Genomic DNA, 17,509 nt, shown 5'->3' with positions numbered 1-17,509 from the left:
ATTTGGTCCAGGACTTAATTAAATGCAATAGAAGACAATTTGTAGCATTAAAGCAAGTTTAAACATAAATCAGCATCCGCTTATTTCTAATCAGTGGATTACAGTGATATTAAACTCAATGAGTCAAATTACAAGTGCATTCAAATGAATGTGAGTGTGCATGCTTGTCTGTGCCTGTCAACATGTGTTTAACATTTCCAGCTAACCTGAGTCATCTTTGCCAGGTCCAGGGAGGGCCGCTGCTCCTGGGCATCTTCTGGTCTCCTGCGCTTCATACCAATCTTTTTGTCGTTTAGCACGCAGGGCTGGGACCTGCTCCGAGACAGACACCCCGTACCCCCGGCTCTCGGGACGGCTCGCCTCCCCAGTTCTGGGGTGGAGTCTGGAGAGCTGGCCTCCGACGCCTCTGCCCACTGAAGCTCTGGCAGGCTGATCTGCTCATGGGAGAGGGAGAGAGGCCTGAGGAAGTGGTGATGGCGGGAGTGGTGATTATGCGAGGAAGGCGAGGTAGGGGAGACTGGAGAGGCAGTGAATTGAGGGTGGAGAGGCAGTTGCTGGTTGAAGAATGGCAGGTCCAGGGCTCCATCTGAAGGAATGTGGGAGCGTGAGGGCAAACTGAAGCTGGAGCTACGCTGCATGGAAGGAAAATGGCCGCTGGAGAAACCCCCACCTCCTCGGACACTTCCTCCACTGTGGCACCTGCGTTTCTCCACCGTTGTCCACACCCGGGAGACTTGGGGCCTCCAAGATGAGCGTGACCCACTGAATTCATCAGAGAAAGACAGGGAGCGACACTGACGTTTGCTTGGAGGTGCCGTAGGAGCTTGGTTGGTAGGTGTAATGGTGTAGTGTGCAGTGGTGGACGGGGTGTGGGAGTGGGGGCTGGTCACGCTGCCGTCACCGAGGCTGAGGTCTCTTATCAGACTGGTGATTGCTGTGGCACTGCCTGGCTCCTTGGCCCAGTGCCAGCTCCCCGGCTCAGGCATCACATCCCACAGGCTCTCCAGACTGGCACCAGACTGGCAGGGAGCTCTCTGCTGGATGGCACAGCTTTGACCGAGGTCCAGCCACCTATCTGCCTCTGTAATATTCAAAACATACAAACTCACAAGTCTTTATCTGTGCAACAATTAAATAATGAGCAAAACTTGCATGTTATTTATAGTATGATCAACTCTAGCTTAAAGGAAGGTAATAATAGCTGAAATGAACATTTAATCCTTAACACACAGGCACAAAAAGGCCCAACTGTACAGAAATAAGCTTAAGGCAAGAGGGAATGATTGCCATAAGGACAAACTGTTGAAAAAAAAAGATTATTGTCTGGTAACTACAGTATGGAAGAAACACACATTTAAAGTAATTTAAGGCAGCACTAAGCACATGAATCACAATTGAGCTTTGTTGTATGGACCTTTTTTCTTATCTTTATTCAAGAGCGTGGGCTTTCAATACATGACTCATTGATTTCATGTTCAAATTTGATCATTCTTTCCCTCAAAACCCTGCCCTCACACACAAATAGCCACTGCTCAAGCTGTATGCTTGCAGATTTGTTGTTGCTTGGGGAAAACAACGCCACCTTCTTACGACTCAGGAGAGGTAGTCTAGTCTACGGTGGTCCATGTTGGCCAGCAAGCAGCATATTGCTACATTTAACAAAATAATTATTTGTCCGCAGTCATTTGTCTTAAAATGAACAACAGCATTAAGCATAGAGGGAATAACACGGCAGCTGCACAGTCCAAAGCAGAGCTGATCATGTGTAACTGTAGCTGAAAAACAAAACTAACAGCAAGATGTAATTTTCTGCAAGCATAGAGGCATTTTAAAACTGATATTCAATTTTCATTTTTTTTTTTTCTTATGAAGAATTTGGTTGTGCTGATTATAATGCACTGTATGGTTTAGAGGCCAAAAGTATCACTCATTGAGATCACTATGTGTTATGTCTAGTGGTGGGCATAGATTAATTTTTTTAATCTAGATTAATCTCACTGTAATCTTGGAATTAATCTAGATTAAAATGGCTCATTTGAATTCTGCCGAAGGCATTCAGAATATGTGTGCTACCCAAATAATGACTAAAAGTAAGTCCTTGAGAACGGGTTTATCAAGCCACGTGGCGCATTAGACCAGGGGCTCATCTCCTGTTTCCAAAATGCATCACAAACTGCTTGAGAAAACCACTGGGAAGCTTCTTAAAAATACATTTTCCTTGAAGCAAACCTGGCGGCTTCATAGCAGCATCCATGTCACATCACGTCACGTTTGATGTGGTAATTTCACAGTAGGCATACACACAGGTTCGAAGACTCGTTCTCGCCCCCTACAGTGCAATTCGGCTAGGTATACATCTGCGCTAAAATATCAAGGTGAAAGTCATCATAGCTTGCGTAGTAGGCCTACATCTGCAGCCTGTTTTCCTAGTCAACTGTGAAGATCCCGTTATTTGGCTGTGAGCATCCTGGTGGTCCAGCCTGCAGCCTAGTGGACTCTGCCCCCCTCCCGCCGTATCTAAATAAGGTAGAATGGCTGCGTTTCGGGACGAATGAAACACCTGTGTCAATCGTCCCGACAGTGACTCTTGACGTTTAAACTTCACTAGCTTATAAACTGTAAAACTTTGACATTTAAAACTTCAGGATTTGTTAAAGTACTAACTAATCTTTTATGTGATCACGACCATGGCGCAAAAGATTGCTTGAGTGAATTTACTTTCTGTGATTGAAAACAGCTTCTTTCATATAACTCTGAAAGTGTGACGTATCCACCTGATTTTTCCCTGTACTGTGGACTGTATGTGCTGAGGTAGTTTGGCATATCAGACTTGTATGGGCTCCGAGAAAATCGCTGTGTTTCATTCGTCCCGCGTATCAATCGTCCCGGCTCTCCCCTACAGACCCAGCTCCCATCCCAACTTCGAGAATAGATTAACGGCGATATTTTTTTTTATCGCCCGATAAGAGTCTCACGTTAACGCAGCACGTTAACGCCGATAACGGCCCACCACTAGTTATGTCTGATTATTATTCACAGCTTAAGACACGCAGAGAAACCTCAGCTGTAAGTCATGACTCATAGTATTAGAAAGTATATGTCTGATTACTTTCATACGTGCGGACAAAAAAAACAACCTACAGTTATCTATGGTAGAAATCCTAGATGACCAATGAGATCTGACTGTTCCTCAGCCCAAGACATGTCAGCCCACCAAATGTAACTGATGCTGTTTAGGAGTTATCCTGCGGACAAACAAGCAACTTCCACATTCCTGACTATTTTAAACCTGGACCTGCAGATTCCAAAAACATGAACTACATATTACGATAAGAATCAGCCAGTGAAACAGTTGGCAAGTCACCCCCCATTAGTCAAGCTTGACTAAATATGCTTTGGAAAGCAGTACAACTTGCCAGCTGTCTCACCATCCACACAAAAGAGTCAATAACACAGTTGTGGGAGATAATACACCTACAGTAAAGTGCCATAGTGGCTTGAGCTACAAAGCCAAGTGGTTAAGTCGTGAATCTATTGAAGCTTTTGGCAAAAAGGGCCCCTTGCTGATCCAAATTCCATCCTTTTGGATGCTTGTCTCTAATTTTGGCACGCTCTCTCACAGACTGGTGGAAGGAAATCATTGTTTTGGGTGGACAAACAATGTACGGGGGCTAAAGTGACGACCTGACAGGAATGTTAGAAAAAGAACTTGACAAAGGGAGAAAGGGATGAACTTCAAAAAGGCCACCCTTTGAAAGCAAGAGACAAAGTGCTGGTTGAACTAACAAGACATGCTAAACAAAGTTAATGTCAACATTAACAGTGGAAACAGTACGCCACGCTCCTCCCTATGACGCCACTACGTCATGAGTGATCGTGTGTGTGTGTGTAACAGTAGCATGTCTTTTAACAGAGGGGGTAATTACTGCAACATTGACAGAGCCAAAAGGGAAATTGTTGACATAGGCAACAGCATATTCAATTACAGTTCACTCCCATGAGAGTGGTGTGCAACGTTGTGTGGAGGCAGGTGCACCCTGATCATGAGAGGGGGATGAGTGACAGACAGAGAAAGGGAGAAGTGAGAGACTGAGTGCGACAGAGGGGATAAACAATGAGATAGTTTTAGTGGGGGGTCGCTGACATTGACGGTTCAACTTGTCATGGGATTAAAAGGGGCAATCCATTATGCTATTACATTTGTGAAATTACCAGCCATTGTTACGGTCCATATCTTGAGTGCAGAGGAAAGAAATGAATGAATGAATGAATGAATGAATGATTTTTTATTGCTTGAAAGAGGAAGCACAGAAGGAAAGACAAACCGAAAGACATAAATGGAGATCATGGAGATAACTCACCCACAGTTCCACAGGAGAAGAGGGTGGTCCCTCTGCTCATGGTGTGGAGGTCACGCTGTGGAGGACAGACAAACAGACAGTCAGAAAGATACAAAACAAACCCAAAAGTGCAAATAACATGTTTGCCCTCAACCCACAATCAAATGAGAAGATCAATGTCAATTTCATATCTGCACGTTTAGTACCCCTGTCCATAACATAATGGTAATAACCCAGTGATGGAAAAGTAAATTTACACAAGTGCAATTCTGAGGTACCTGCATTTTAGTTGAGTATTTTCATTCTATGCAACTCCGCTCCACTATATTTGAAAGGGAAATGCACTTTTTACTCCACTACATTTATTTGACAGCTATAATTCCAAGTTACTTTGTTGTTAGACAGATTAACCTTCCCAATGGCACAGATTAACCTACCCAACCCAACAGTATATAACAGTTGAAAAAACTCCACCTCAACCAGACACAACTTTGAAATGTATACTTTCTTAAAGCTGCACTGCTCTTTATATTAACAATAGATCAAATGACTGTGTGTAATGTGAAAAGGTGTTGCTCGTAGTGATGAATCCACAGAGAATTAACACGCGACTCTACGGACCTTTACAACATCTTTCAGCTTATTGTTTTAGTTTTACGGCCTGCAACTTTATTGTTTTGGTTCACTCTCATCAGTATCATTTCCCAAAGCAGGCAGATGTTTTCAGCGATAAATTCTGATAATCCCACAGTAAACTACCTGTTTAGCAGTCAAACTTAGCTATCTGGTGAACAGAGTGGAGCATTTAGCAGCTAAAACTATGACACTAGCCTATAACAGTGACTACTGGATTTCGTATGGTGGAGAAACTCCAAATGTATGCAAATTTTGATCCATGTCTGCTGCTATTGTGGTATTGCCACTTTTACCGAACACTTCTTCCACCGCTGTGCAAAGCCTAGCTTAGCAAAAGGCTAAAAACAAAAGAAACTGCTACCGTAGGCTAGCTCTCTCAAAAGTGAAAACAAACCTGTCTTTTCTATATTGTGTATGTAATACCATAAGCACATTCATTTAATAATGCCATATTATTCTTTTAAGCTTGTAAGGCCAGACACAAATTACACAGTTTGCTCAAAATTTTCTTTTAAGAAATTGTTGGACAATTTTACCTTGTCGAGAGCCATATTAATAAACTTCACATGTTGTTTGTTTTATACTATGTCTTTTTAAAAGAACAAATGCTATTTGGGGTTTTGTCTGAGCATGCCTATCTTATATCAGACACCTATCCTCTCACAGTTAATTTCTTACAAAAGGGTGGTGGCTGTTTGCACAAAGGACAAAAGGAAAATGCAATGAAACTTTGCTCTGACTCACCTTGAGGTTATTACCACAACAACAAATGATTTCTAAGATACAAGGCATAGATTCCAAAATAAAGCTTATAAATGTAGCAGAAGACGTTTAAATGAAACAATGAATACACTAAAACCTCAGCAGGCCTTTAACAAAGTTAAGTGATGAGTGAAAATGCAATATTAAGCTTGGTATCCAAAACAACTAAAATGTCCAGAAGCCATCATATATTAAATGATTTCGTTCACGGAAAAGGCTCTCAAGACTCCAAAAACCATCAAAGTTACATGTCAACATACTTTATTTACAACATACTTTATTTACAACACTGTGAAAAGACTAGTGGGACTAGCGATAAGCAAAATACTAACAAGCTAACTCCTTCTTCAACCACAATATCTTGTTTTATTTTCTGTTTTACAAATGTAAAATACACAACATAGGCCTATAAAAAACAACTGGCTTGGAGAATGTATTTTTTACCCAACTTTGGACTAAGCTAAATTAGGCTAGCTTTCCCCCCTGCTTTAAATCTTTGCGTTAAGCTAGGCTAAACACATGCTGCACTGAACACACAAAAGATGAAAGTGATATGGATCTGGCAGGGGGTAAGACAGCCCCCAAAAAGGAAAAGCTTAGTTTTCATTTCACTGTCACAATGATGATAGCTAAAGATAGATACAGATAAAATTACTCATTTGGTGCAAACAGGCTACTAGATTGCAATCTGCCTTATGTGAATAAAACTTGACTAGAGGTGGCGTCTGTGGCATGTGGTTATGTAGAATATAACCACTGCTGGCCTATTCATTTTGCTGACCACTGCCAAACATGTGAAACACTTCAGAGCCTTAACTGCAACAAGAGTTAACAACCGGTTAGCTTGTTTCTCTCACCAGCCGTCTCTCGATGTTTTTGCACCTTACATCACTGACTCCCTTCTTCTTTTCCAGTGTTTTCAAGAAGATGATCACCATGGTAATGCACAGCTCTGCTCCAGTCTGTTTTGATGCAGAAGAAGGCCACGGGCAGCCATGTTAGATGAGGGTGGAAGGTATTTGACCTCCCATCTGCAGTGCAGCCCTCGAGTGCTGATGATGGTGGAGGTGGAGGTAGGACACTTCAGCTGATCCCTGTGTTGTCAGAAAGAGATGACAGAAAGAAACATTTAAATTCTCATTTACGCTCAAAGTTCTTTCTAAGGTTTATATTGCAGGATTTTATGTTATCACAACACAAATCCAGCTTTTGGGTGTATCTGTCTGGCAGACAATGAACAAAGACACGGGCCTAAACACAATTCACGTTTGAGCATAGCCTAAAACTATTATAGGCAAATAGCGATCAGTCGGCGTAATCTGACGCACCAACTAAAATGTCTGTCCCCCTGACTTAAGTTAATTATTAGTTAATTCATATTTTTAATTGGTAATTTTGTAAAGAAAGTATGCAAGGTGCCGGAATGAAGTCTAATAAGATCAGAATAACCCAATGTTTGATTTTTGAAGGCAAATGAAAAAAATTGAGAAACAGGATTGCTGACATGTGTTTGACATGTGTTTTTCTATTCAACATCCTGACACTTATAGTAAGTTCTCCATATAGCTACACGCCTATAAAGCTACTGTCTTTGTAAACAAAACATGCTGCCATATCCCTGTGACTAAATGAACATTTAAGTCCACATTATCCAGAGAACATATGGGAATCTAAACATGCTGTAACGGAAAGCACAAAGTCTAGCTAATCCAGGAAAAGACATGTTGTGGCAAAGAAACATGAACAGAAAATGAACATATATAGACAGCTGTGGTTGCTGCATTGACTGTCTGCACCCGCAGATTGTAAAACACAGACAGTATCTGTATTAAAACGCAAACTCTCAAATGCTTGGAGGGAGTTATATGCAAAGCAGATTTTTTTTACTAAACATGCCTCATCATGTCTGCTCTACTCACCCTTTCTGATACTACTTAATGCACAAAAGATATAAGTAAATGATGGGCCAGTTCAGTTACGCCTTCATCATCCTTAGTACGGTTGGATAGGAATAGCTTCAGTGACCTTCGGCTTGAGCTTCTCTCCATCATTAACCAACCACCAAACACACTAAGTGCATCCAATTAGAGAGTACCAGCATGGTTCAGATCCCCCAATCAACTGTTGGCTAATGACAGCTTTCTGCCGTGGAGCAACACATGAGGCTAATGGATCTTCCAGGCCTACTATGTTATCCTGCCCGTGTAACATGTGGTTTCATGTTAAGTAAGGGTTGTTGCACTTATAGAACATTCTTTAGAGAAAAGCATGCCAGTGTTCACTGGGTATAAAATGGAGTTTGTGGGACAGTAACTTGTGCAAAGAAAAATGGGACAACATAAAAAGAAGAAGTGAGCAGGTTGTTCACACAAGGAGCAATTTCATCCCAGTCTAGTCATATCTTGTTGCTTCACTATGTCATCACTATCACTTCACTCTTCTCTAGCCTCATGACTACATGAAGACTATAAATGTTTCATGTAAGCCTGCCCCAAACCAACTGCTAGCATATGACTCCCATTATCTCCATTTATCCCGGAGAGTCAGTGGAGCACAACTGGGCCTCCGCAGGCAAGAGGGGCTGGTGGTGGTGGTAGAGTCTGTATCTACATTGGTATCATTCAAATTGTAACAAAAATGACCAGTTTCATATCAAATTAAAGGTTTGGTATCACCCATCCCTTGTGTCAGACAGAGTGGGAGTAGAGGAGCATGGTAATCGTGTAATTGTTGTTACAGTGAACTGTTTGATTGATGCAGTTAAGAAGTGTGACATGTTCCTTCAGGGTGAGAATGAGACTATATCTATACATGCACATCTGTTTATACTAACCTGCACTCGTGCATGTGTAGCGTGTTGTGGCTGGCAAGTGGGGTCATGGGAGAAGGCAGACCGGGTGTGAATTCAAACCTGGAGCCATGCTTACTTAATGAACCAACTCCGCATGATGGGGAAACCAGAGCTTAATGGTAAGAGGACTGTAGAGCACTTCTGTAGAGCCTCTACTGATCAGACCGTCAATGCTTAAAGTCTCGGCTGCATCTCACCGTTTTTTGTTTGACTTGCTGCCATACTAAAGAAAATTCATCAAGAGATCAGATTGCAAGACACCTCATGTACAAGTATGAAGACTATTATATTAACCGTCTTCATTATGTGGTTTGTTAAATGCTCCTTTTTACATCCTCCACTGAGAATCGATGCAGGTATCTTAAAGCCGGATCAATCAGCAAACAAAGGGGAATGGCTTAAATGATGATGAGTATCTTGATACTCCCAACCAAATATTGTACACAATAATTTAAACAATGCATTGTAGATATGAAATGAAGCATGCCCTTATGACTGGATGTGCTAGACCTCCCTTCAGATTAGTTTAATTACAAACAATTTAGACATTTTCAGGACAGCTGCCCTGTTATTCCAGTTTGAAAAACAGTCCTCAAGCAAGTTGTGATCAAGAATGAGACGGGCCCCTGTAGTCATAATCATCTACTTACCGTACTTGCAATAAACGCCTATCCCAGGCAAACGTCTACTGAGCCTTGCCATACGAGAAGGAGCGCCATCTGCCTTTGCTATTTTTTGTCAAATGAACTAAACTGAAGGAAAGCTTCATCACTAAATAGAAACTATGATATTGTTTGGGCCTGTGAAACATTCTATGTTCATTTAACTAAAGTTTGCCTCCATTGTGGACTAAAATCGAATGGCAATTCTAGTCAGATTTGTGTACGCTGAGGTGCAGACAGCAGCTCTTGGCTCACAATAGCCAGTGACTCAGGACGGCACTAGAAAGGGCAGCTAAGATAATATGGCTCCTTGCCCAGGCTGTGATTTGTACAGGCAGATAAATAGAAGCCTATTTGGGGCCCCCTAAAGTTCTGTGACGGGGTGTTTGGTGTCCATCACCAATTGGCTTTGGTCACTGCATACTTGTGCGGAGCGCGTCTGGTGTCAAGACTTTGATCGGTGGCTGCAGCTGAAAGAAACAAACTAATTTCATACTAATGAAATGACGAGGACCAAACAAACAAAATACCGCATGGGTGATACAAGTAAAAACACATCTGAGAGTGTATATGAGAGTCTTGTTTTTAAAAAGCTTAAATGTCAGTTTTAGTGCGTTTTCTCTGATCTGACTGGCATTGCTTGAACATATTTTCTGGTGCAAGAAGTTGGATGTTGAAACCTGTTTAACGTAGTCGACATGGCCATGGGAAGCAAAATTAAAGCATTAAAAAGAAACGTTTTGCACGCTCAGGTTTTCTGTGGTCTGGGGTGAAGCCATTCTTTTGTTAAAGTCTGCGGTGTAGATTGTTAATTCAGGGTGAACACACAGCCACCCCGCTCTCATATAATGAGGCCGAGGTCGTAAACATGGTCCTAGGGAGGTCAAGACATACCACTGAATGCTCTGGCCATCACCCTAGTACCCAGTGGCACGGGAATGCTGGCCAAAAACAACACGCCATCACACCACTAGATCTTCAGAAGTGCGTAAACAATGAAGAGCTCATTCAGTCAAACTTTATGCGTTGCCAGTAGTCAGGTTCTGGCCTCCGTTTGCAGATTCCCCTGAACGTTTCTCTAACGACCATGACCATAAACCTCAACATAAATACAGCCAGCACTTAAAGTCCCTACTTAATGAGCAATTCAAAAAGATCATTTGCTTTATTTTTTACTTTGTATAGGAGTGGTTACCTATAACAACAGCTCTGCAGTTAAAACAGAAGCGGGAATCATAACTCAAAGAACTTTTTGAGAATTTCTCAAGCGTCAACCTGAAAGTCCAGTTAATAATCGTGTCCTTCTCACTGCTTAGTTGGCGTGAAGACACTCTAGCATAACACGCATGTGCAACCGCACTTCCCTTTGCAGTGTATGGGGTTGTGCTTCCCTTGTGGTCACATGCCACTGCTGAATTGGGTGTGGAACGCACTGACTTATTACCAAATACACGAAGAGAGACAACCCCAAGTGATATCCAGAAAGCATTATGACACAGAGTTAACTTCAAATAAAATGCCTTAATGACCACTCCTGCTTTCAAAAAAGAACACAAGAAGAACACAAAAAGCTAGAGCCACAAACATCACATCCCACCATAATTTACTGCCCCCACTATATTAACTTACAGTATATGCGATGGCTTTAAGATAAGATAAGTAATGTGTAACATGAAATGTTGAATTATCTAGTCACACCACCAAGCATTAAAGTAACATCAATTCAGTAAGATTATTCACAGATATGTCTAGGGGCCAGTTTCTCTTTGACTTACTTCATAAAACAGTTGCTAAGTAGTACACTGTTTCTATGAAGTGAATAGGTAACCATAGCAACCAAACACAAAAACAGTGACAACTGCTGATGTGAAAAAGGCAGACATCAACCAGCGAGTAAAGAATAATATCTGAATAGCTCATCAGTTTCTTTATCAGTGTGTTTGCTGTAGGACCTGGACTATTGAACAAGGCCAGTGTACTAAGCTGCAGCATGATGATATACAACCTGCAAACAACACTTCTTCTTCTCTACTTGAGCCTGAAATTTATTTGGGGTTGACTCCTGTGTCTCAGACCAGGCCTTAGTTAACTGAAATCTTTAAGAAGCTTGGCAGGCATAGGATCAGGTGTTTCAGTTTGAGTAAAGGAAGGTATGGGGCCTCTTGCCCCCTGAAGTGACCCTTGCATGCCATGACTTTCCATACATCAGGTACCCCACTAATTACACTACCCCCCTTTCAATCCTTGCCTTTCCGTCTGTGGTTTCTTCCATTATCTATGAGTGCCTGTTCTGTTCTGTGCACACTAACCAGAGCTCTAATCCATCAGGGATACATTACATGGGATCCTCCAGCACTGCTAGCAATCCCCTGTAATTGCTCAGCTCTATAAGGGCGACCGCTCCTATCTTGTGTAAGCAAGTGACGTATGTATACAGATTGTCACTACCAATCAAGTAATAAAGTGACATTACTGCTGTTACATAATACCATGCTCATGTTGTGGGGGTGTATTATGGGTGAGTTGAGTGGGTGTATGGGTGAGAAAATGTCCAAAAGAAAACTACGAGCAGCATTCCATCAGCCCATTGATTCATCCATGAGGGGGGTCAGCTAACCATATGGACCTCTGACTGCACACCATAGTGAGTAGTAGGAGTGTAAAACAGATGCATCGCAATGCACTGAAGAGGAAGACTTAAAAAACAAACTGAATGTGTTTCGTTTTGGGTGTTGTCACACCACCGACAGACTACTATTTACACAGCTAATACGTATAAAATCCATTCTGCCGTGCTTAACATCAACTTTAACTTGTCCATTAGCGCACAGTTTGCACACATTTTAATAATAATAATAATAATGACCGATCATTGTTGTTTCTACATCTATAGAGCTGTTATACTTGTGGCAATGATTTCATTATAATAAAAATCACATCAAATCAAATTGTGGACACAATGTGTGATTTGATCTAATGCTTGCTGAAAAAAGTCTAATTGTTATTGGAATGAATTATTACACCCACACTGTGTAGTGATAAAAGGTCCAACAAGAAAGTAGCGAGCCATCTTTCACTTTTACGAGGCTATAAATTGAAATGAGAGTGAAAATTTGCTCACTAACACACAAACTAGAGATTGGCTTAAACTTCTCTCTATACAATATTTCTGTTAGACCTCTGACTGCACCATCCTAAATCTACTTCCTGACATTCTGAAGTAAATCAGCTGATCTGCTGCCAGTAGGCTAAGGTTGCAAATCTTGCTTGCTGGTGTTCAGTCTTGTGCTATTGTTTGGAATAACCTGCAGGTGTATGTAAAACATGCTGACAGACTCAAACCCAACTCAAACAACTACTGAGAACCAATTAGAATACAGCGTAGAAGCCTACAGCCAGAAGTTATGACACGTTTCACCCCTTCCGACACATGATAACTGGTCCTCTTTGTGTAAGGCAGGATTATCAGGAAACATTGGCTCTGATGTCAAACCTAGGCTTACACAAAGATCCACCTTTAGAGAATGCAACACATTAAATGTCAGTCTTGCATAAGGAAAAGCTACTGCAGTTATATGTATACCTTGGAAGGTTAAGTTTTGTCAAAACTGCGGAAAACAGGTTCTAAAAATACATCAAATTAGACTGTCTGTGCCAAACACTAACAGAGGCTTTCATTTCTCTTTTTTCCAGGGGATGCAATTGAGGGATAGTTTCACCAGACTGGATCTACAGATGATTCAGAGGGGAGCTATATGCGACGGCTGACATTTTGAGGAGAAACCTATCCAGAGCAGCTGAGGAAAATAAACCGAACAATGCCAACCACTGTCATTCATAACATTGTTATGACACACTTCAAGAAGAGACAAAACATTAGCTCATCTGGAGTACAGGTCTGGAAGAATACAGATCATGCAGACGGGTACAAACACACCTTCTGCATACAACACCTTAATACCTTCAGGCACTGGGTACAGAAACACACTGACTAACAAATCAATGCGACTAAAGTCTTCTCTTTTTTCAGATGGAGATAAAACCAAGACTCAAGGGTATAAAGTCACTAATTTAAGGATCAAAAAGAAACACCAGAGCCAACATCTTTTTAAACTTATGATTCTTCACTATCAACACATAGAAACACCACAGTAGGATGTGTTGATGGGAGCATTCCTATTGCATCCCAGAATGCTTTTCAAGTCTGGTGCTTGTCTTGGGGGGTTGGGGGAGTGCTTCTCTGGTGTATGTGAGAATGCCTCTTTTCTTTTCTTTTCAGCTGCAGGTCTTTGGCTCTGTGGGCGTCGAGACGCCAGACTTACAAATCTATCATGTTAATGAGGAGGGAATATACAAAAGAGGAATAACAGCATTGAAACAAATATACTGACAAAAACAAATAAATAAGGTACTTGTTTTTAACTCCCTGAAGCCAAGTGGTATGAGCTTCAGTGTGTCTGAAGCCAGCAGCAGTTATGACTGCAGGTCACAGAGAAGAAAGGGAAGCTTCTGAAATGAATAGAGAGTAGCACGGAGGCAAGCATGGCTAACAATCCTTTTCTGGTAGCTTTGCATAATGCCTCGGGCCAGAGAACAAGCGAAAGAAAGAGAGCCACAGTATTAGTGCAACAGGAAGACAAATAACAGCAGAAAACAGGCAAAAAGTGAGACTGAAAGATACAGAAAGTCCAAAAAAAATTATAATAAAAGAGATCAACAGACAGATGGTGGAAAGTGACCGAATGTGTGTCAGTGTGTGGACTGAGGGAGAGTTGTATACACAGACGGAGAATGAGCCAGTGGCTTGCTCAGTACACAGGCACACAGCTGCCCACTGACAGAATGGGGCTCTAATAGGGCCTTCTGCCAGCAACACAAAGGCATTGCAAATGTGTGCATCTTAAGCACACACTGGACTGGAGTGCAGAGTGATCCCCTTTAAAAACCCACGGGCCTTTATTGCTTCCATAAATTATGTCTATAGTATGTCCAAAACAAGTTTACAGAATGCTAGAGCTGAGTACAATTGAACGTGCATCAAGTTAAGTGCAATAATATTAAAAAGAAAAACTAATTACCAGCAACATGAGAATGTGTTAACTTACTTCTTCCTCTTTAGTCAGATATTGGGCTGGGTAGCAAACCTCTCTTGAGTCAAGATCAAACGTTTCCTCAACAGAGTATTAAAAACGGTCACTGAAAGGTTTATTAGAATAGCTTTTACTAATTTTTATACCTATTTAGTCAAAGTTCTTATATGGCTGGTTTGTGTTGACAAGTTTGGTTCATTTTATTAAATAAAGAAGGTCTTTTACATTTGTCAAAGTAGGGTGTCAAAAAACTTTGTACAGGCACTGAAACCAGTGTAGAACATTTTTGAGATACATTTACAGTACACTAAACAACACATTTGCCGGTTTGTGTGATAGAATTTGTAGGATTAAAACCTGCGTGTTCACACCAAGCTGTAACATTCCAACAGTAGCGATTTTGGAAATCAAAGCAAGGTGTAATCATCACAGTATTCCCCAAACTAGAAAGGCAGATCAGAAATACTCAGAACAGGTTTCCCCTGAGCCTAACCATTATTTGTGAGGCCCCCCTTATCAACATCCTCTTTGTAATTAGACACTAGAGCTGACATGTGATTAAATCTTAGCCCAGCTCTTTGCTTCCCTACCCACCTGAACTTCTGCTACACCTTGCGTTTGTGAGAGCATTTTCTGAGCCGGATTCTTGAGACAACCACAGACATTTCTTGTTTAGTTAACCAAACGGGCTAGTCGTCCCTGCGAGTCAAGGACAAATACCGCTATGGTGGCAGCAAAAAATATTTCCAGGTATTTTCAATAAGGGTACCCTGGTATCAAACCAGTTCTTCATGGTGTTGTGTTTAAGGTGTCCACACAGATCTACCAACTGCCGTAAAATATTAGACAGGGCAAAACACTTCCTAACCCACACAAGTAAACAATGCTGACAAATAAGCAGTTTAGTGCTTCACTGCCAAGGTGCTACATATTCAGAGCAGCTTTCATTTTGAACTAAGAACCTAATAAAGTAGTTTCAAAAAGAGTGTGAACCCTGTCCTGTGATTAAGACATCAACACATCTACACATAACTAACTATAAAAAAAAGATATTAACTTAAATAAACAATAAAATATTTTAGGCTTAGGGTGGGCAGACTGTTCTGTATGTTCTTATCAGTATCTTATCAGTTCTTATCACTGTGGGTAAGCGCCGTTTCATAAATGTGTAATACATTGGTTTTGTATAATATGACTATCATGTAGTGTAAATGTAACAACAGACTAGAACTGTGTCATTCTAATTGGACCCCAAAGACGCAGCCTTTTATATTTGCTCTGAAAACTGGAACAATATTGAGGAAGAAGAAAGTTGCTCATAGTTTCAAAAGAGAGAGAAAAAAAAAAAAAAACAATCACCTTCTGCTATGATGCATCTTCAGAAACACAGGGCAATTAGTGATTACAAATCTCTATCTCAAGAGGAAACAAAAGCCTAAAATGTGTGGTGGAGATTGGTGACAGATGCAACCAGGCCTTATGACTCAATCTCCTCTCAGGGGTTGTGGTGAAGAGATCTGTGGCAATACAAGTGGCAGAGCACCCACGCTGCCTCTCCACCTACAGGTACTGTATTTGACAAAGCCTCAGCTTTATTGCCACGGCTGATCGATGGAGGGGACTTTGCTGACTCAATGAGCTTGGTTAAAGTGTGCACCCCTCTAAAGCAGGTTATTAAGCAGACACATGCAATGCCAGCAACAGGTTAGTCAGGCTGGGCGAGCTAAAGCAGATTTACTCATTCAGATGCCAGACTCACTTGCAAAGTCCACAACAGCTGATTTTGTCAAGAAACGTTGTAATAACTTACTTAAACTGGAGTCACAATGTGACATCCATAAAGAGTGCCACATGCCACAAGCTGCACTTTTTTGTCCCTAATCTGAGTTAAAGTTAGCACAGACTGGTTGACAAAATGCCATAATAAGTAATTCAATAAAACAAGACGTATCTGTTTGCGGAGTTGTGTCTGAAAGCCTAACAGGGGTGTCCCAACGTTTAACTCACATACGAAACCCAGCATGAGCAGACAAAGTAGCTTTAAACTCCACAGCAGTGAAAGAAGAAACGTGTCGATGCGTGGCTGAACACAGTTAAAAATGATCATGTATCTGAACAAATGCCCTACTACCTGGCCAGCAGAGGCTCTTTCGAAGTTAGGTCATCTTCGACAAAGGGAAGGCAGAAAAATAAGTTTCTCGCAGTTGCAGCCGCCAGTTCAGCGTTGCCAGCGCAGGACTGAGCAGGACTGCGAGCAGCTGAGGGCTCACCGCTGCGTTCAGCCTTCAGCACTGGTTGTAACAATATCCGCGTACGAACAAACCACGTCGACGAGGGGGAGACGAGAAGGAGAGCGACCGACTACCAAACGTGTGTAACAACGGGAGTACTAGATAACTGCAGTTTAATCGTTAAGACGTAATTATCAATTGAAAACAACGAAACTATTTAATGCATGATCACAAACGGCTCAAGGTTTTATTTTCAACAAACGTACCTCACCCCTTCCGAGTTGGTATGTCCCGCTGCGGTCCTCCCTCAGGCATTTACAATACTCATGTGCTACTTTGTATTACTATGCTTTCATTGATGTAAATGGCAAATGCAAATAGGGGTAGACATCCCACTACTACAAGGAAAGGTACATTTACGCTAAATAGCTAACCAAAGAAAGTTGTTAGCATGCCTTTTGACCGTTCCCTTCTCTGTTGTACTCGTAATAAGCCCAAAACAATGACCCAGACGTATCAAAAACGATAACAAAATAACTTTAAGGTCTTAATGAACTTGATATATGTTGAAACGAAGCTTTAATAGTCATTACTCAAAAGACGGTTTACGTGTGAAAAGGTCTGCAATGCTTTGAAGGAGGAATCTTTCCCACTTCCACATTGGCTCTCCTGCGATGGAAAACTTCATTGCAACATGGTGGAGTAATTCAATCAACCCACGAAAATCCTATTAGGGGACCTTCAAACGTGTTTCCAGGGAGATGAAGTGAAAAAACATAAATATTTGCAGTATCGCACTTGAGAGGTTAAAATGAAAGCATGGCATTCATGCTGGTAGGGCAGCCAGTGGGCTATGGCATCAAGACTAAAAGCGTATAGGTTAATATTATGAGTGGAATAAAAGTGTAGCTTCAAACATGTGCCAACCCGAAAGCAA

The 17,509-nt window shown here is 41.5% G+C and overlaps 1 protein-coding gene across 1 annotated transcript in view; it reads right to left on the bottom strand.

Annotated features, from left to right (window-relative positions):
• LOC119917340 (protein FAM53B-like) overlaps positions 1 to 16,628 on the bottom strand; it is a 28,006-nt gene extending 11,378 nt beyond the window's left edge. The window contains exons 1-4 of the mRNA XM_038737634.1: positions 16,473 to 16,628; positions 6,596 to 6,832; positions 4,362 to 4,416; positions 207 to 1,081 (exon numbers count right to left, since the gene is read on the bottom strand). Coding sequence (XP_038593562.1) covers positions 207 to 1,081; positions 4,362 to 4,416; positions 6,596 to 6,676 — 1,011 coding nt within the window. The 5' untranslated portion in view covers positions 6,677 to 6,832; positions 16,473 to 16,628. The remainder of the gene's footprint in view (positions 1 to 206; positions 1,082 to 4,361; positions 4,417 to 6,595; positions 6,833 to 16,472) is intronic.
• Positions 16,629 to 17,509: the final 881 nt, after the last annotated feature.

Source organism: Micropterus salmoides, unplaced genomic scaffold (assembly GCF_014851395.1).
Source record: "Micropterus salmoides isolate LMB-PRFRI ecotype aquatic unplaced genomic scaffold, ASM1485139v1 Ms_hic_scaffold_22, whole genome shotgun sequence".
In the NCBI taxonomy this organism is placed as follows: domain Eukaryota; kingdom Metazoa; phylum Chordata; class Actinopteri; order Centrarchiformes; family Centrarchidae; genus Micropterus; species Micropterus salmoides.
Note: the sequence above shows the minus strand (reverse complement) of the source record. Positions and strands in the feature narration are given on the sequence as shown.